Source organism: Amia ocellicauda, chromosome 2 (assembly GCF_036373705.1).
Source record: "Amia ocellicauda isolate fAmiCal2 chromosome 2, fAmiCal2.hap1, whole genome shotgun sequence".
In the NCBI taxonomy this organism is placed as follows: Eukaryota; Metazoa; Chordata; class Actinopteri; order Amiiformes; family Amiidae; genus Amia; species Amia ocellicauda.
The window spans coordinates 32,176,648-32,197,105 of NC_089851.1; the positions used below are offsets into that span (position 1 = coordinate 32,176,648).

The 20,458-nt window shown below is 38.4% G+C and overlaps 1 protein-coding gene across 4 annotated transcripts in view; it reads left to right on the top strand.

Moving 5' to 3' along the window:
- phactr1 (phosphatase and actin regulator 1) overlaps positions 1 to 20,458 on the top strand; it is a 119,956-nt gene that overhangs the window by 76,386 nt on the left and 23,112 nt on the right. For 3 of the 4 annotated variants that reach the window (XM_066723099.1, XM_066723092.1, XM_066723075.1), the window contains exons 3-6: positions 2,350 to 2,430; positions 7,981 to 8,121; positions 10,826 to 11,029; positions 15,245 to 15,575. In XM_066723099.1, the coding sequence (XP_066579196.1) occupies positions 2,350 to 2,430; positions 7,981 to 8,121; positions 10,826 to 11,029; positions 15,245 to 15,575 (757 nt within the window). The remainder of the gene's footprint in view (positions 1 to 2,349; positions 2,431 to 7,980; positions 8,122 to 10,825; positions 11,030 to 15,244; positions 15,576 to 20,458) is intronic. The other variant, XM_066723084.1, reaches the window with a different exon arrangement.

A 20,458-nucleotide genomic window follows, 5' to 3' on the forward strand; every position in this document is an offset into this window, starting at 1 on the left:
TATAATATGTATATGTGTGTATATATATATATAATGTGTGTGTGTATATATATATGTATATGTATATATATATATAATGTGTGTGTGTGTATATATATATATATATATATATGTATATGTATGACATCTAAGCAATTCAATGAAATAGCTGTCCGCACCTTCAAAACCAATTCTTCTTTCATATGGCCCTTAAAGAAAATGGGTGAGTGATGAACCGGGGGATCGATCCATTACAGCACAATTTAGCAAAGTGCGTGCGTGTCCCCCACTGTCATCTCAATCAGCTGGGATCTTTAGTTTTCTATAGCCTAAATGTTTCACCAAACACTTGAAAATATACTACAGAATTTTTTTTAATTAAACCATTCATAAGATTTGTGAAATTCAATAGGTCACCGGATAAATTATGGCTGTTAATACTTTCAACTACAAGTCAGTTTGTTTGTCTGCACTATGTACTCATCACTATGTTCATTGGGAGGGATTGTCTGACCCTTTGAATTGAAGTGTGCTTTTGAAAAAGTATTCACCCCCCTTGGTATTTTTCCTGTTTTGTTGCCTTACAACCTGGAATTAAAATAGATTTTTTGGGGGTCTGTATCATTTGATTTACACAACATGCCTACCACTTTGAAGATGTAAAATATTTTTATATTGTGAAACAAACAAGAAATAAGACAAAAAAAACAGAAAACTTGAGCATGCATAACTAATCATCCCCCCAAAGTCAATACTTTGTAGAGCCACCTTTTGCAGCAATTACAGCTGCACGTCTCTTGGGGTACGTCTCTATAAGCTTGGCACATCTCGCCACTGGGATTTCTGCCCATTCTTCAAGGCAAAACTGCTCGAGCTCCTTCAAGTTGGATGGGTTCTGCTGGTGTACAACAATCTTTAAGTCATACCACAGATTCTCAATTGGATTGAGGTCTGGGCTTTGATTAGGCCATTCCAAGACATTTAAATGTTTCCCCTTAAACCACTCGAGTGTTGCTTTAGCAGTGTGCTTAGGGTTATTGTCCTGCTGGAAGGTGAACCTCTGTCCTGGTCTCAAATCTCTGGAAGACTGAAACAGGTTTCCCTCAAGAATTTCCCTGTATTTAGCGCCATCCATCATTCCTTCAATTCTGACCAGTTTCCCAGTCCCTGCAGATGAAAAACATCCCCACAGCATGATGCTGCCACCACCATGCTTCACTGTGGGGATGGTGTTCTCTGGGTGATGAGAGGTGTTGGGTTTGCACCAGATGTAGCGTTGTCCTTGATGGCCAAAAAGCTCAATTTTAGTCTCATCTGACCAGAGTACCTTCCATATATTTGGGGAGTCTCCCACATGCCTTTTGGCAAACAAACATGTTATTATTTTTCTTTAAGCAATGGCTTTTTTCTGGCCACTCTTCTGTAAAGCCCAGCTCTATGTAATGTACAGCTTAAAGTGGTCCTATGGACAGATACTCTAATCTCCGCTGTGGAGCTTTGCAGCTCCTTCAGGGTTATCTTTGGTCTTTTTGTTGCCTCTTTGATTAATGCCCTCCTTGCCTGGTCCGTGAGTTTTGGTGGGCAGCCCTCTCTTGGCAGGTTTGTTGTGATGCCATATTCTTTCCATTTTTGAATAATGGATTTAATGGTGCTCCGTGGGATGTTCAGAGTTTCAGCTATTTTCTTATAACCCAACCCAGATCTGTACTTCTCCACAACTTTGTCCCTGACCTGTTTGGAGAGCTCCTTGGTCTTCATGGTGGTGCCCCTTCCTCAGTGGTGTTGCAGACTCTGGGGCCTTTCAGAACAAGTGTATGCATACTGAGATCATGTGACAGATTATGTGACACTTGCTCCACTTGCAGATTGCACACAGGTGGACTTTATTTAACTATTATATGACTTCTGAAGGTAATTGGTTGCACCAGATATTATTTAAAGGCTTCATAGCAAAGGGGGTGAATACATATGCATGCACCACTTCTCTGTTATTTTTAGTTTTTTTTTTTTAGAATTCACTTCACCAATTTGGACTATTTTGTGAATGTCCATTACATGAAATCCATTTAAATTACAGGTTGTAATGCAACAAAATAGGAAAAATGCCAAGGGGGGTGAATACTTTCGCAAGGCACTGTGGGGGCCGCACTGTGTGGGCCTCACTGCTCATCGTGAACTGTTATTGTCAACAATACCACAACAGTAATTGTCATTGTAATGGACTTCTGGCATATTAAAAATGTATGAATGGAGACTTGTCGCATTCATTTTGTTAATAGTTTACATGACAAAGGAATCGCTTGGCTGCATTTCCCAACAGGAGCTGATACAACCCTATTTGTGCTGACATATTTCTGTTTCTTTCTCTAGCTCTGGAAAGAAAGATCTCAATGAGGCAAAGCAGAGAGGAACTGATCAAACGGGGTGTGCTAAAGGAAATCTTTGAGAAAGGTAAGGTGTGAGGTTTAAGTCATTCAAACATGGTTCAGTTTTTGTTTGTTTTCTCATTGGCATCCATTATGGTTTTCTTGGATATGACCAGCATTAATAGATTCTTCTGTCAAGGGACATGGTAACAATTATGTTTGTAATGGAAACCTAAATCCCACATGTTACCGGATGAAACAATTTAATATCTTTTTCAACTATTTTGGCAAACTAAACTTAAGTTGGAAAATCAGGAACATCTTTTATGACAATGACAATGTTGTCTGTGACTTCACTGTGGGTGATTTTGCCATGTTACCCTGATCAATGAACGGAAACTCGCACATGATATGGGGTCTGATGATGCACTAGTAACTCTATTGAAGATTATTGAAAAGTATTTCATAAAATATTAACACTAACCACTCTATTTTCATATCCATATAAGAGCTCTCAGGTTTGTTTGCTTCACCACCTTCTGCAGTTCAATGTTTAATGATTCTCCACAGGCATTTGGCTTCTCGGTCTGTCAATCATAGATGATTCAATTTCACAGTTACACGTCTGGGTACATTATCCTCACCACAGGTCTCTTTGGACTGCCCTTGCAGATAGCCAGACCAGAAATAGGAAAGAACTTGCTTTCTTTCAAGAAAGCTTGTTACCATGGTTTGACCTTTCATTTACATGTTTACAAGGTTGGCAAAAGTTGATCTTTAGTTCTATATAATGTCATATATTCTGTACATCACTGATTAATTGTTTAACTTGAAGCATTTGCAGTTGAATCAGATTTGTTTCGAGTGAACCGTAATTTTCAGGAACTTGCTGGGATTTTAGCGCTGCTTTTACCGTGAGCAGGCAGTCAGTTGACATGTCATTGCTTTAATTTGCCATTTGCAAACTGGTACTTGGAATAGGTTTGTTCTGTATTGTACTATATGGTTTTAGCCAGAGGGATTCAAGTAGATTTTCAGGCATGTTGCACTTTGCAATACTTGTGGGATATGGACACAAGGGATACAAGTTCCTTGTGCATTAACTGGTGTAACAACGCCTTCAGCCTCAAACCTTTTAATTTTTTTATATAGTTTTTTCTGTATGCACACTGCAGCTTTTTCATGCTGAAAGTGACTTTCATCTTTCAAATAATAAACTTAAAGCAACCATATGTGTATGACATAGACGTGCTCAAATTTGTTGGTAACCTTACAGCTCATTGAAATAATAATTAAAAGCTATTGCATCATGCATTCTTGCATGCCTTTGGTATGTCATAGAATAAACTCTGAAAAGAGATTAATTATTGCTCATTCTACAAAGATATTCTAAAATGGATGGATACATTTGTTGGTACCCCTTAGAAAAGATAATAAATAATTGGATTATAGTGATATTCCAAACTAGTTTCTTTAATTAGTATCACACATATCTCCAATCTTGTAATCAGTGATTCAGCCTATTTAAATGGAGGAAAGTAGTCACTGTGCCGTTTGGTATCATTGTGTGCACCACACTGAACATGGACCAGAGAAAGCAAAGGAGAGTTGTCTGAGGAAATCGGAAAGAGAAAATAAGACACAAGCATGGTAAAGGCTACAAGACCATCTCCAAGCAGCTGGATGTTCCTGTGACAACAGTTGCAAATATTAAGAAGTTCAAGGTCCATGGAACTGTAGCCAGCCTTCCTGGGCGCGGCAGCAAGAGGAAAATCCACCCCAGATTGAACCGAAGGATAGTGCGAATGGCAGAAAAAGAACCAAGGATAACTGCCAAAGAGATACAAGCTGAACTCCAAGGTGAAGGTACTTCAGTTTCTGATCGCACCATCCGTCGCTTTTTGAGTAAAAGTAACCTCCCAGCTCTATGTTCGCAGATGAAAAAATGAAACATTCAAAGACAAGAACACCATACCTACAGTGAAACATGGAGGAGTCTCAGTTATGTTTTGGGGCTGCTTTGCTGCGCCTGACACAGGGTGCCTTGAATCTGTACAGGGCACAATGAAATCTCAAGACTATCAAGGCATTCTGGAGTGAAACATACTGCCCAGTGTTAAAAAGCTCTGTCTCAGTCGCAGGTCATGGGTCCTCCAACAGGATAATGACCCAAAACACATGGTTAACAGCACCCAAGAATGGATAAGAACAAAACATTGGACTGTTCTGAAGTGGTCTTCTACGAGTCCTGATCTGAATCCTATCGATCATCTATGGAAAGAGCTGAAACTTGCAGTCTGGAGAAGGCACCCATCAAACCTGAGACAGCTGGAGCAGTTTGCTCGGGAAGAGTGGGCCAAACTACCTTACAGGTGCAGAAGTCTCATTGAGAGCTACAGAAAACGTTTGTTTGCAGTGATTGCCTCTAAAGGTTGTGCAACAAAATATTAGGTTGAGGATCCCATAATTTTTGTCCTTGCCATTTTCATTTGTTTTATTTACAATGTTATTTTGAAAAAGAAAATCAAAAGCAACGTCTGATTTCTATTAAATATGGAATAAACAATGGTGGATGCCAATTACTTTTTGTCAGTTTCAAGTTATTTCAGAGGAAATTGTGCATTCTTCGTTTTTTGTGATGGTGTACCAACAAATCTGAGCACGTCGGTATGACGTGGCAATGACATAGCTGTACTTAATGCTCTAACAGGGTTCTGTAATAAAGAAGGCATAGCTATTGTATGATTGACGAAGCTCTATTTTAAAGCCATGAAATTGGCCCGGGGGGTTTGACAGCAGTTTAACCTTGGTCCGGGGGGCAGGAACATTATTCTATTTCCAAAAATCTTCTTGTGATTGACGTGTCGCGCACCCCTGTTATACACTGATATTGAATTCGTTATTGAAGCTAGTTTCAGCATTATTGTGTGGTTTTCTCCATATTCTGTTGGGGATTTAAAATAATCATTAGCCCATATTTAGGCTGCAATATAATAGTCAGAAAATACTAGCAGCCCATTCTCTTTACCATGGTATCAAACGTATACAAAACATTTCCTCAAATGTCTAAATTTATTATATGTGAAATGTACCCTAGGACTTTCAACAGCTGGATACTATTATCTTGTTTGATATATTTGGAAATGTGTTTATCTAATGGCCACTTTGACTGGCAGTTTCATATGAATGTAAATATTTTTTTGCCAACCGTATTGTAAAATGTTACCTCAAACGCACCCCATAGTTTGAATAATCAGAGTTTGTTATTAGTGTCCCAGGATAAGGTGGCAGTATGTAAACGTTTTTTATAATGTGCTAATAAATGCATGTTTATAAATGTATTCTATGTAAAATCATGACATTCTATTTGTTCAAATTATAAACCTCGTATTTGTTTTAGCCAACAGCTGTACCTGTTTTTTTGTTTGTTTTTAGCAACTCGGGAATAACCGCTCTCTCCTCAATTTTTACCAATACCGTTAATAAACGTCAATCACAAATTGTATATCTCAAGTTCGTTAGATCTACACTTTTTTTTAATTGAAATATAGTTAACTCGTTTTCATGTAGTGGAGTAATCGACTACACTAACTCATCCCTAATTCTCATACAGGTGCCTGTTTCCAGCTCCCGCCAGTGCGGCTGGAAAACACATTGCAATAAAGGCTCAGTCTCTTATAAACACTAGACTTCTTTCAGCCTTCATGTTGCGTCAGTGATTGACAGTATGGGGTTAGTAATTTAAAGTGCCCAATGACGTATGCTCCCATTTCAGTGCTTATTTTGAATAGCACTGCATCGTTACATATTTTCTGCTATTGCTTAGTCGAGGACAGCACTGCATCTATTTTCTCTCTCCCCTCCCCCCCACCATCAAGTAACCATGGCAGGTGTCAGCCCAGTCTTGCAGTATGTGTACATGTTTATGTTGTTGTAAAGTGGCAGGTCAAATTCTAACCAGTTGTTTTCAGTGTGCAATAATTAAATGATAGATGCAGTGAATTCTGGGATGCATAGTCTTAATTCTGTTGCTTTCTTTCTATGAAGGCAGTCTCACTTGAAAGGTTTAGTTCACCTGTATTGAGTGCCTTACCCATGCTTAATTTATCAACCAAAGCAGCACTTCTGCGTTACATGAAAAGGTGACCATATGTGCAAACACAATAAAGCATAAATACGATTTAATTTGAAATGATTGCATTGGTATTATTTGTTTACATTTTGGACATTGGAATATGAAGACTGGGTCTCCAATAGTTTTTTTTTCAGTTCATCTCTGGTCCAATGGTCAATATTGCAAATAAATGCCAGTTGAGTTATGCTATTTGTGTGCATTTTCTGTGTTTTTGTTTTTGCAATTAAAAACGGTCAAATGTGCAAATTGCCACTCAGCAGGCAATGTGATGGTCTCCGTTACAATGCTGATTAAGGTCAATCATCAATATGCTTCTGTTCAAGTAGTGTTCTTAGATTTTGTGTTTGCTTTCTGATGATATTGACAGTGATATGTTAAGGAATGTCATTGTGTGGAGTAGGAACAGACACTTCACTGTACCTGTTAAGATATTGCACTCATTCCTGTACTTAACAGCTGGCATGGAAGTCTGTGATAGTGATAGTGATGTCACATGGTTTGTCAGTAAACGAGCGATTTTGTAGAATGCCAGAGTACACATCTGTCAATAATTCTAACGTGCTTTGATTTTTATTATTTTTAGTGGAAGACTTGCTATTATCCTTAAATCTTCTTTTTTAAGATTAAGATTTAAAAAAAAAAAACATGTACTCTAATTGCACAAAACCTTGAAGAATTCAGAAGAGGTTCATGTACCTATGTGAAACAGTGATGTAAGGTTCACAAATATACATGTATTATAACTAAGCTATTAACAATAAATGATTCAAGAACATTTTTATTTTTTTTCCCCCATAGCATGCAATTAATCATCGGTAGCAGCCAGTCACTGATCTTATCCTGTGCAGAATGATCTGAGTGAGAGAATACCTTCTCACTGCAGTCTGCTGCACCTTTTTACCCTTATATTGACAGACTTTTAGATCACTGTTTGGGGGAGGGCAGATACATAAATAAAATGTCTATACAATTTTATACAATAGTAAAGGTTATTTGTGTGTCTGAGTGTGTGTGTATATGTGACTGTGTTTGTGTTTGGTCAGGGGCTGAGGCAGAGAGGCCAGGGACATTTTAGCTATTGAAGAATATGAAAGCAGTAGGCATTTAAGGCACTAAGTGTTCGTCTCTGCAAATGTTAACATGAGCTAAATTCCAAACCATTTTTTTGAAGTAAGTTCATTTCATTGAATTTCTTTCTTCATTTATTTGCTTTACCTGTTCCATTTGGAATAGGATGAAGCATGAAGAAGGAAGAAGATGCTCAATTTAGCATCACCTAATGAAATACAATAAGAGGGAAGTGGCAAGCGTAGCATTTCTGGCTCAAAGTTGTAATCATTGTCCTTGGGTTTGAGAAGGTATGGTGCCTTTCAGGATGTAAGCGTTCATGCGTCTTTCTACTGTAGCTTCTTTCAACCCTTGGCCAATGGTTCACTAGACCGTGGACACTGGTTTCCCTTCACCGGTTTTGTGACGTCTCTTCTTTCTCTGTTACATCAGACGGGACGATCCCTGTAACAAAAGAAGATGGGAAGTTAGAAAACGGGCAGTCACCGGTGTCCAGTTCTAACACATTAGAGAGTGAAGCAGAGGATCGTACCTATGAGGTGCTCCCCAGACCAGAGCTCATGGACGGGACCGGTAAGTTCACCCTCTGGACATGCAGTTTAGTAAGGATTAACTCGGTTCTAGTCCCTCCAACCCCTTAGAAAAACAAAGTATATCTTTTTTCGTCTAAGTCTGAGAAGACAGTTTGCGCTTGACTCCTTAAAAACTAATGAAAGTAAATGTGAAATTGTTCTCCTCAGACTTTTAGTTGATTTCAGATTTGTCGTTTTGATTCAAAGTGTGTTTTAGTTAGTTGTATTTCAACCACATCATTCACACATGTTCTTATTGATTTGACTGGGGTTATGCTGAACAGTTAGTTTTATGGAGCAGTGGGTTGGTGTAGTAAAGTACTGTTCGGTTAAAAAAAAAAAAACAAAAAAAAAAAAACTGTAATCACTGGAATAAAAGTGTTAATATACCTTATTTTTAGATAACCCTTTAGTTTTGCATAATACAAATTTGCATGTGCACGTGTGTGCCTGGCAGATTATAGTATACTATACTATACTATAATGTTTTCAAAATAAGTTGTTCTTTAAAATTAACAGGAATGAAATTCATGCAACAGACCTGCTGTCCAAATTCATTTGTGGGTCAGGTGTGCAAAGATACCAAAGTTACCAAAAGTTATCCCCCCCCCCTTGAAAATAGTTTTCCTGAGTTGATGATTTAAAAGAAAATAATAGTTAATAAAGGAGTGTATGTGAGCCACATTGATGTGCGACTAACTTCTCGGCTTGACCTGAGAGAGACATTTTTCACATCTTTCAACACGGAGCTCCTGGGAAAGAACAAATGCACAAGACATATGGGTTATTACAAAATAATGAGCAAACCGAGTTTGCAACTCTTGATGTTTTTCAGTTGATTAGCTGACCTTTCAAAGAGACTGCATAAAGCTGAGTTAAATAGAAACCAGAGGTTAGATACTCAATTTTTTCTACAGATCACATTAACAGGAATGTCTGCTCTTCCTGTAGCACACACAATTTAGTCTGCCAGGACATTTTATGCAGTATTTCTAAAGCAATTAAAGTATATGGTGTGACCTTGTGTGTACTGGTGCATGCATTTGTGTGTGTGTGTATGTGCAAGTGTATGTCTGTGCTTCTGTTGATTACTCAGTCTTACTCCAAAACTTCAGGCTTCTTTCATGTTCAGCATGTTCAACTTCTCTCTACAGCTGATTTTTTTTTCAAATGTATTATTCAATTTGAGCAGTATTCCTATTATTTTGCTTACAGTATCTGGTTATGTATGTATGTATGTATCTATCTATCTACCTACCTATTTGTTTGTTTCTCTATAAATTGTTAAATACCTTGATTTGACAGATGCATAGATGGAAGCATTTTTGGTTTACTCTGATAAAAGTTGGTATTCTTGGTAAAGGCTATAAATAATAGAGGCAAGGTTATAACCTAAATTAGGATTAATTTCAGAGGAGAGCATGCTCTAGGGTATAAAGTACTGATTTGTTTTTTGTAAGTGTCAGCTGCTACCTGCTTTAAATTTGGACTCAGCTGCTTTAAAAAGATTGATTAGACTGTGGGTTAAACATCTTGGAACTGGGGAATAAAATTGTTTAATTTATGTGTGACGCATCTCAGCTGTATCTTTTAAATGCGTTAGATAGCTCTCGTACACTGTCTAGGATTGTCTGTAAGTCGGATAAATAGTAATAGATGTTTTGTTCTTGATACCTTGAGATAGTGTTGCCAAACCTTAATCAGTCATCTCTCACTTTTTTTGAACAGCCATCTTACGTAAGATCACTAAAAAGCACACTTGAAGAATCACAAATGAAACATGCTCTGTGTAGTATCGGTCATGTCATGGTTTATTTATTAATGTATTCCAATGTCAATGGTATGGTATAAAACAAGAAATGCCTCCTTATATTTTAGGTATTTCAAATACTTTCCTTTCAACTTCGATTGCGATCTATTTATTTGAACTCTGTTTTTAAATGTAATGTATGTATTACTACTATATGTTCATGTGAAAAAGACCTGCAGTTTCCCTGGTCTAAAATGTCTAACATGTTTGCACTTCAGTTTAATACTCCAGCAGCAACACATTGCTTGACTAAAAATAAACCTCTGTTTCTGTTAGATGCAGTCCTCAATATGCAGAGATTGTAGGTGTTGCACATAATGCTGTGCTGTGTAGTTTTGCTTCAGTTGAATTTCAAACACTCAAATGTATTCACTTTGCCCTTTGATGGCTTCTCCGTTTCACTTGTCCGTCTCCAAAACATGTCTTTCTCGAAGGCCTTCTTTTGCTGTCATAAGGGAAAACATAAAACCATTTGATTTTCATTTGTATAATTAAAGTGTCTGTGCAGCATTAGATAGTGTATTAATATATAAACACTGTAGGTTTTTATACAAGAAAAGGGTGAACTGAATTGTGCAGTATTGTGAGCTCTGCTGTGTCATGTGCTCCGACATGCTGCTGGGAATGTTTTTTTTTTGTTTGTTTTTTTAATCCCATTCGAGTCCCTTGAAGCCGGAACCTGACTTTGATTCCTTAGATTTTGCCGTTTGTTACATGCACGTCAGGCAGTTCTACATTTTAAAAACCATAATGTTTCAAGTGAGGAAATACTAACCTAAAGGAGACGCAGAATAACGCAGAATAACCAGCTTTGAATCCTCCCTTCCTCCCTTCCAGCAAGTCTGTAAATCTGAAATGGCTGAAGTATTTGTGTATTTTTTCTGTTTGTTTTCAGCCTCTGTAGAGTACCAGATATCTGTGGAAGCAGGCATCTGTTCCCAGGACCCTTCCATGAAGCCCACCTTGGTTTTGCCTCCCAAAAAAACGGTTGCCTTCCCTGGTGACAATCAGGATACGCCGATCAAGCAGCCCATGTTCCTCAAACAACCCCCAGCTCTTCCTCCGAAACCGTTCTCCAGGATTCCCAACCACATAGCTGGTGAGTTTCACTTCTTTGCCTATGTCCACATTTTTCATTACCTGTGCCTTTTAATAAGACCTGAGAGCACCATACATGTCCTAAATTAGATTTTTCAATAGGTGAAGAATATTTATCTGTTCAGTAGAAGGCATTGGGACTATACCAGTTGTGCAACTTTTTCCCCTTGAGTCGCACATTTTTCAACCATTCAAATGCTAATATTGTGGCAACTCAATCGAGTCACTTCTAGGAAAGCCCTCCTTCTTTATTCAATAAGGTCCCTCTTCACGAGATATTTTCGTAATCAAAAGAAATGAAGAGGCTTCCAGAAGTTGAGGAACGCAGGAGACTGTACACTGTCGCTAGTTAGTATTGTATGGTAGATCGCACTTTCAGATTTGTTAAATGTTCTCTAGTGCCAGCAAGTGGGAGCCTTTGTCCTTAGTTAAATTTGCAGTCTGCAGCTTTTTCAATATACTACCTAAATGATCCCTTTAAGAGTGCTCAGTGATGGATGTTCGGGAGAAGCAATGCAGATGGCTTCATACAATTTAGTCTCATTAAGTCTCACCACAACGAGGTGGGTTCTGCTCTCTTTGTCACAAGTGATTTTTCAGAGGGAAACTAAAAGGTAACTGGAATTATGCGCAGATCTAATTTCCAGCATAAACTGTTTCAAGTTCTATCTGTGGTCATAATGGGTTTCCTCAGGAGACAAGCACGTGATATAATTATTTGAGAGCTGTTTGAATTGTCCCTTTCTTTAACCATTTCTTGTTTGTGTCACATCACAATGGTAAAAAGAGACAATAAGCCATGGGTGGAGGTTTTTGTTTTCATCTGGCAGCGATTTATTTCCAACTTCTCTCAAGGATAGAGATGAGATTTGATATCCTCAGAAACAACAAGGAGGGTACCATAAGGTTTTCAAGTATAAAGCACCCCAGGGTTTGGAAACTACTAAGCCATTTTAAATAAAAATGTGGTGCACCACTGCTATAGACTAGGCCAGGGATGGTGAACCTTTTTTGAATGGAGCGCCCAGAGTGTTTTGTATACTTTGCTAAGTGCCAAAGGGTGCCAATGATAAATTAGGGATATAAAAGTTTATACAGAGGCTAAACGGCATTTTTATTAACCAATATTTTTTTTTTTTGTAATTAAGTTTTAAGCAAACATGCCAACAAAACAAACTGCAATAGAGAAAAATGTATAAATTATGGACAGATGGAACCATTCCACCCACCTGCCATCTGCATCCACTGCCAACCTCCCCAAAACCTTGAACCCACCCCCTTATCCCTCTGTAGTCTGGAGAGCAAGTGCAGCTCTAGTCTGCTAATGGGAGTCTGCTGCAGAGTATGAAGCTGAAATGAGGTGAGGCACATATTCTTACCAAAAAAGATTATAAATATGCAGGTTCAGTTTTTGCTCATAGATCGTCAATTTACAAATCTAAAAAAGCAATAGTAAGAGCACTTCACTAGCTCGATCGTTTGTGGAACATGTCCCTTTTTATTTTGGACAATGTATATAATTAAAGTATATACAATTTAATGAATTGTATATAGTGGAACACCTTGCCGAAGCATTTCACAATATTAAAGAACACAAACAAAGAAAACAAAGTCCCACAGGTTCTCCCATTGCCTTGCTGTTACACACAAGAAGTAGAAGTTCGTTCATTTGGCTGCATTAGTAACCCTTCCATATTGCTTTGCATTTTGTTTGCACTTGCACTCAATCATTACCAATACACTTTCGTTTTTGTCAACGTATATTTACTTAATATCTATTGCTTTTACATTTTGTAAAATAACTAAAACTGGTAGATTCATATACATTGTGTGGCACTTATGTTTTAAGACAAATAATGCAGTTATCAATCTACCGTGAGTATGAATGTGCACAAGTGTACTCTACAAATCAAAGGTGTAATTTAGCTTTCTCTTGCCAACTTTATAATGTTTTAAAATTGTTGGAGTGTTAATTATGAATGATTGTGGCCATTTCCATTTGATACAGGAGATGACAGTAAACAACATGCTTTCCCCCCTTCGTGTCCAACAAACCCGTCAATTGTTGACCACAGTTAATCAAAACAGACAGACTTGGTCTTTGTCCTGTTCCCCTTGCACCTACAGTGCCGCACAGCAGCATAAACAACATCATATCATTAACATCTCGTGCATGAAGTACAGATTTCCACAGTTCTGCACGGATCTGCGCAGCTCCACCAATGGGAGTGAAGGATTCTGCAATCTGCGCATAACCTGTGAAAATCTGTACAAAAGAACCCGACCTAAAACATGAATATTCAGAAAATAACGCAAGTTCTGCTCAATTACTTGTGGGCGGTGCCGTCACTGCCAAATATACTGAATGGTTTTCTGAAGTGCCAATCAGTTTAGACAATTGAGGGGCGGACTGGCAAAAAAAACAAAACAAAATGCAGACAGCCGCTCATTTGGCCTGCCCACCTATACGGCTCTGCCACAGGGTCGCCATCCCTGTACTAGGCTAATTAAGAAATATAGATTATTTCCCAGAACCCACATTTTCAAGTATTTGTTTTAAAACCAATTTTATTTTAAGAATACTGTATCTGACAAAAAAATTAAGCCAACACTCTGTAGGTTTGTAGTTTTCTGTTTGCAGGTGGATCAAGGCTTTGTTTTAATCTGCCCACTAGTCTATACAAGAATTCGCCATAGTAGTTGTCTCCATGGGCTGACATGCATTCCCACTGTATTTTTTGAACGCTCCTATTACAGAGTACGTTAACAGACTCTGTGGCATCTGCTCGAAAGCCACAAGATCTTAATTGGTCCAGGAAAGATATTAAAAGTGCTAAAGGACAGTGCTGGGACACAGATGGTCTTTCAACTGAAGGCTACTAACCTGCCTGGGCTATAGGGTGCCTCATAGGCTGTCTGTATCTTGGGGTTCCATAAAGAACAGAAAGCATCATATTGTATGTTTGATAATAAATATCCAGAGATGTTCTGCTGAGGACACGTGTCCCTCGAGCAGCTGTGTGTGTCTACGTCACTTCTGTCCCAACCCTGCACCTGAGTACTGAAAGCGACTCTCTGACGGAAAGCAGAAGTGAAATGCACAAACCCAAGAGCTCTCTGGTGTCCTAGACATGTGACAGCTGAGCCTGTGGAGAGAAATATGTTTGCATATCTGTCATAAGTAGCACTTTGGAATGGGGAAAAAAAAAATTAAAAAAAAAAATGCGTGAACAACCAAAAAAATAAATAAAGGAAACAGATTTGATGTATAGATTTTGTGAAACATCTGAGTTTTGTGCATGATGCTTATTGGAATAAAATTTTTTAAAAAAGATGATGGTGAGGACAACGTTTATGATTATGAATTACTTTTACAGAAATTGTAACGAACGTTTATTGTAGGCAGTAGCTTTGCTTTAATAAGTGACTGCATAAGGGGTTAGAATATGATATTGATTTCTGAAGCTGCATGTGTGTTGTGCCGAGCTGAGAGAGTGAGCCACGTTCCAGGAGCCCCACTTGCATTCTGTGAATAGGATTGATAGTCGTCTGATGACCCATTTCTCCTAATCTACTTTGTAGGCATTAGGAGCTACTGTTTATTTTGACTAGCTGAAGAGCCGTGTACATGCTTATCTTCTCAGGAGTAGATTATGGGCATTTTTTTTCCACAGCCAACGCTTTCCTCTGCCTTTTCAGCCTGTTCCAGCATCTGTGTCCCTCACCTAACTCGGGAGCTGGAAGGCCCCACGGAGGGATGTAACGGTGTGATTGTGTTGTCCTCTGAACCATTCCTGGGTTCCTGAGCTGTAGCCTAATGCATTAGAGTACTTATTTTCCCTGCATTTCCATTGACAAAGATGGAGTTAAAACAAAATAGGATATGTTTGCTGTAAAAGCAGAGACGCATCAATTAACTGTGTCTGATGTTGCTTTCCCTGGTCCATGATAGCCTATCTGTAAATTAGGGCTATAGGAATAAAACACGCCAACATTTACCTTGATGTTCATGGAATATTATTACTCTGGCTGCACCTTTACATAAATCAGAAATGTGAAGCCCATTTTATGTAATTGCCCAAATCCTTTCCAATATAACGGCTAAAGAGCTTTCCCCGTGGTTTTGTTTAATTCGATAATGCATTCAATCGTCTATGATGACCTTACATAAGATGCTTTTTTTGCCTTTCTGTTCGTATATGTGCCCCACACACAGATTCAGGCCAGCCCATCAAACTACCCTGTATGCCGGGTAAGCTGTCTCCTCCACTACCTCCAAAGAAGGTGATGATCTGTGTCCCACCGGGCTCCATGGAGTCCACCCTCGCTTCCTACTCCTCACAGAAGTGCTCTCAGCAGTCCTTGGCCCAGCACCACTCCTCCATACTGCCGTCCCAGCTTGCCGCACACCAGCACCAGCTGCAGTACGGAAGCTTGCACCTGTCTTCTGGAGCCGGGCCCATCCCCATCCACCCGCCAGTACCTCCCAGCAGAGTCATTGAAGAGCTCAACAAGACCTTGGCCTTGACGATGCAGAGACTCGAGAGGTGAGCGCCTTCATCAAGATTGTTCCTCCGTGCTGCTGGCGAGTGCGATATCTCTGTCAAATAACCAATCTTTAATTTTTGTTTCGGCTATTTTGAGGCCACTCTTGGTGGTCATTGCCAAGTGCTTGATTTATTTGTTAGTTGTCAGTTCCACTGGGGACCCTCATGAAAGTTTACTGTACAATACCAATGTGAAAAAAAACACTAATATGTTGCCAAGCATTGCGCAATCGTGGTCATGCATGGGGAGACCTGGTAGGCCATAATACATACCATAAAAAGGCAAGCAGATATACTGTGGCAAACTTTCATTAGGGGAAACTAAACCATTATTACTTTGGGACAGTATTTACTATACAAGTAATTAAATACTTTCTAACATTCACTACCTGTCATTTGAGAAATTCACAATTTACAATGTCTGAATAAAAAGGAGATTATATTTATTTGTCTGCCTTGGCAGTTTCTAACTCATAGACAACTTACTGATGGAATTCTCTGATTTGAAACCCACAAAAATGCTTTAAATTATATCAAATAAATATAATCACTGTACATAAGGCATGAGAGCATGTGCCGATTTCCAAGCCTTAATATCAAGTCTTGAGAAAAAATGGCATTTATCTTTCAAGATTACACTCATTATAGATACTATAATATGAAAGGGATTCTCACAGGATGTGTATTTTTGATTAAATGATTCAACTTTCCTGATCAGGGAATTAAAATGTATGGTAATGGCAAAAACTGATGACCCCTAACAAGGCTATAATTTTTTGTGTGTGAAGTGCGTTTTTATCTAGATATAGCCTTGTGCAGATGGTATTAATAGCATGCCCTCCACCTGTTCTGAATTGTTAAAAATGTACTTTTATATGAAGTGCCAGTATTGCGGGGTAACTGTAACAAATTTAAACTAAATTAACTTTGTTGAAGTCATAGAGATTTTAGTTTCAGTGTGAAAAGAAACAAAAATTACACAATATAGTAGAAGGGGTACTAGGTAGATCTGCTCCAGTAATGAATTAAAAAGCAGACAAAGCAAGTCAATTACGTGTAAGACTTCTGCTCTGTAGCTGATTTCTTGTTGATTAGGAGGTTTAGTCTCTTGTCCTTTTTCTTTTAACCTATGCTTCAATATTGATGGCTCTTTTAGAAAATGGATCCTGCTCAGTCTTTGGAGGTCAGTGCTTTAACATCAGCCAATGCTGGCAAGAAACCGTAGTCCACAGCTCTCACTTTGTGACGCCAGAGCATTTAACACTGTTGTGTATTCCACTTTTTCTGTCAGGCTTTGCAGGATAGATATGAGTTCCATCATTTGGAGCCATTTCTGTCTCGCATGAAAACACGTTCGCTCATAACGTAAAGCCTGTAAGCACAGCACGCTACTCTTGCTAGCATAAACATGTGCGTTTTCTGAATCGCTGACATCATCAATGTGGGATCCAAAGAAGGAAATCGTTCCCTCATCTTGTGTGTCTCGCTATCGACTGTTTTTCACCATGGTCCGCTTTGGTTTTGTCATTTTATTGTGATTTATGTGTTTTGTACTGTCAGTGAAATTAAGAAGACAAAATGACGGCAATTTTCTCTTGTGAAAGCAGGCGTGGGTGCCGGAGCAGTCCAGTGATTGTCAGTTCATTGATTCGGTTTTGAAGTGGTGAATCCTGCTACTGGGGCTCCAGCTGTTAACCACTAAGAAAAGCTCTTTCAAAGCCAGTGCTGGGTCGGTCTTACTTGGCAAAACGTTATCAGATTGTGATATGAAATCTAAATGGAAAAGTCATGATTGCATAAGTATTCAAACCCTTTGTTGTGGGAAACTAAAATTAATTTGGGTGCACAGAATGGCCTTTTTGGGCCACACAGTTAGTTGAATGTTTTCTGTGTGTAATAATAATGTTTCTCATGATTTCAGAATAATAACACCCATCTCTGTGAGTTTCCTTGGCCAGGTAGTGAATTTCAACAACAAAGACCAAGGAACTTTCAAAGCCAGGGATAAAATCATTAAATAGCACAGTTCAGGATAAGGGTACAACATATATCAGTCTCTAAATATCCCTGTGAGCACAGTGCGCTCAATCATCAAGAAATGGAAGGTTCATTGTACCACCCAGACACTGCCTAGACCAGTCCATCCCTCCAAACTGAATAGCTGGGCAAGGAGGAAACTGGTGAGGGATGCCACTGTGAGACAGCTTTGAAAGAGTTGCAGAGTTCAATGAGAGAAAATGTGTTCACAATATCCAGAACACTTCACAAAACTAGCCCGTATGGCAGGGTGGCACAGAGGAAGCTATTACAAACAATAAGCATCTCAAAGCGCCCACACAGAGTTTTGCACCTGATTTGTTTTGCACACAAAAAAGCACCTGATCCTCCATAAAGGATGAGACCAAATAGGATCTAAATGCCAAGAGTTACGTTTGGCACAGACCCATCACAGCACATCTCCCAGTCAACACCAACACCGTCAAGTCTGGTGGTGGCAGCATCATGCTATCAGGATGCTTCTCCTCAGCAGGGACTGGAAAGCTTGTTTCCGATTGGAGGAGAAATGGAGAAATGGAGCAAAGTACATAAAAATAAGAGGAAAACCTCTTATTTCAGCAGGACAATGATCCAAATCACAAGGCCAAAGCTACACTGGAATGGCTAAAGAATAAGAAAGTGAATGTCCTTGAGTGGCCCAGTCAAAGTTCTGACTTTAATCATTTGGAAAGAGTTAAACTGCTGTCCTTAAGCAATCCCCAAGCAACCGGAGAAAGCTTGAGCAAATCAGCCAAAAAGAATGGGCAAAGTGTGCAAAGTTGGCAGAGACTCACCCAAATAGACTTGCAACTGTAATTGCTGCCAAAGGTGCTTCCACCAAATATTGAGTTGACGGGTCTGAATATGTATGCAATCAACATTTCAATTTATTTTGGTTTGTTTTTACTGACATTAACTTATCTTACGCTTAAGTCTTCGGTTTGAATAAAATATTAAGTTAAAAAGTGTATGCATCATTTTGCAATTTCACAAAATTGGAAACCATAGGAAGGGTCTGAATACTTTTGCAAGGCACTGTATATATCCACCCATCCATCTTTTTTCAATAACCACTTCATCCAGTACAGGGTGAAAAAAACAAAAATGTATTGTTATAGTGTTGCCAAAGGCTAAATTCCCAGAAGATAGCACAAAGTTTACAATTTATTTTGTGAGGTTTAGTCCGCTAAAAATTGAAAGTTTAATTTGTGGCATTTTGAAACTAGTTCCCCGCTACAGTGTATATGCCCGATTAGGAATAATAGAGAATTTTAACTTTTACAGGATTAAGAGAGCAGATTTTACAGTTTTCATCAAGAGAAAGGTCATGTAAAGATCATAGTCTTTTGAATTAGCTGCTAATGTGGAAGCTTTGGTGAGAAGGCAGATGGGCTAATTAGGTCAGACTGTCATGTCAATGTGCAGAAAGGGTAACCTTGCTTTATTTTTCAGTCAATCAAGTAAGTATCCCATTTTAACGAGTAGAGATCAGGGCCGCAATGGATATACTGTTAGATTTTAAGCATAAATATATTGTTATATACAAGTAATAAAAACTGAAGAAATGCATCATAAACTGGCTGTCGCGTAATGTATTTATTATTATTATTATTACACAGTGGGCAGCAGTTAGCAAAACGCATGTCCTGAAAACAACGTGCAAGATTTTATCTACAGCCCAAATTAACCTTCGCTAGTTTGACTTCAATATGATTTATAATAGGAAAGATAGAAACTCTTCAGCCCACATATTAAGGGATTTGAAATCGATGAGACTGAAGCTGACTTATTTTCTCTCTGATTTGGTGTTTGCCAAGATATGTTACCAAAATGTTTGTGTATGCACTACACATACAGTACATCGGGATATTTTCTAGGGATCCATTCTTATAGCATGGACAAAGAAACAAATGGGTAGAGTTTAAAGAAAAATGTTGTTGGCTAAATCAATGTTAATGTTTATTTTTTTAATGAAAATGGCCTAATACTTTAATTCTGTCCATTACAAATTACAATGATCTGCTTATCCATGTCCATATTTTATTACTTTCTCAAATATTCTCATTTTTTTCCACATAGACACACAGGCAATAAACCGTATAATCATTCCCATAAAGTTTAACAGCTGACAATTCTGGCACCAATAATTTGAGAAATTCTCTGCCAATGTTGGTTGGCGTGTTCATACGCTACAGTACCATTTTATTTCATGACAGTTGGAATGTTCTCTAAAACATTTATAATAGATATTAATTATCATGTATTGAGACTTGTTTCTGCTGTAATTTGTTATGGAACTCGGTTAATCTGTGTAAGTACCTGTAGCTGTTTTTACATCTTGCAGTTTGTGAGGAAAAAGAGATTACAGCCAATGTGAAATCAAGGAGGTCAAGGTAGTCCTAAATGAACTTGTCATTCAGTGCCTTATTTAAGATCTAGGCCTATTGGTTGTGCAAACAGTGGTTTCTTATGTGGAATATCCAGCACTGAAAGTGTACATTCTTGATGTCTTTTAACACTAAGACCGAATAATACATTAATCTGTTATTATGTTTGACAGACTTTGATTTTAAATCCGTTACGTGTAATCTACATTGCAGTTGAGCGCTAAGCCTGCTCTTCTAAATGAGCCTGGCTCTTTAAGCTTATTATGCACCTTCTTACCAGAAAGTCGTGAGTTCATTTCTTTGACTCGACTCCACTCAAAAGGGTGCTGATCTTCTTGAAGAGAAATTCCATATATTTTTAGTATCATCTCTAACTCTCCTGAAGAATAGTTCAGATAGTGGACATTTATATGCCTGACCACAGAAGAATTATCAAATTTTCTTCACAAAGTATCACTA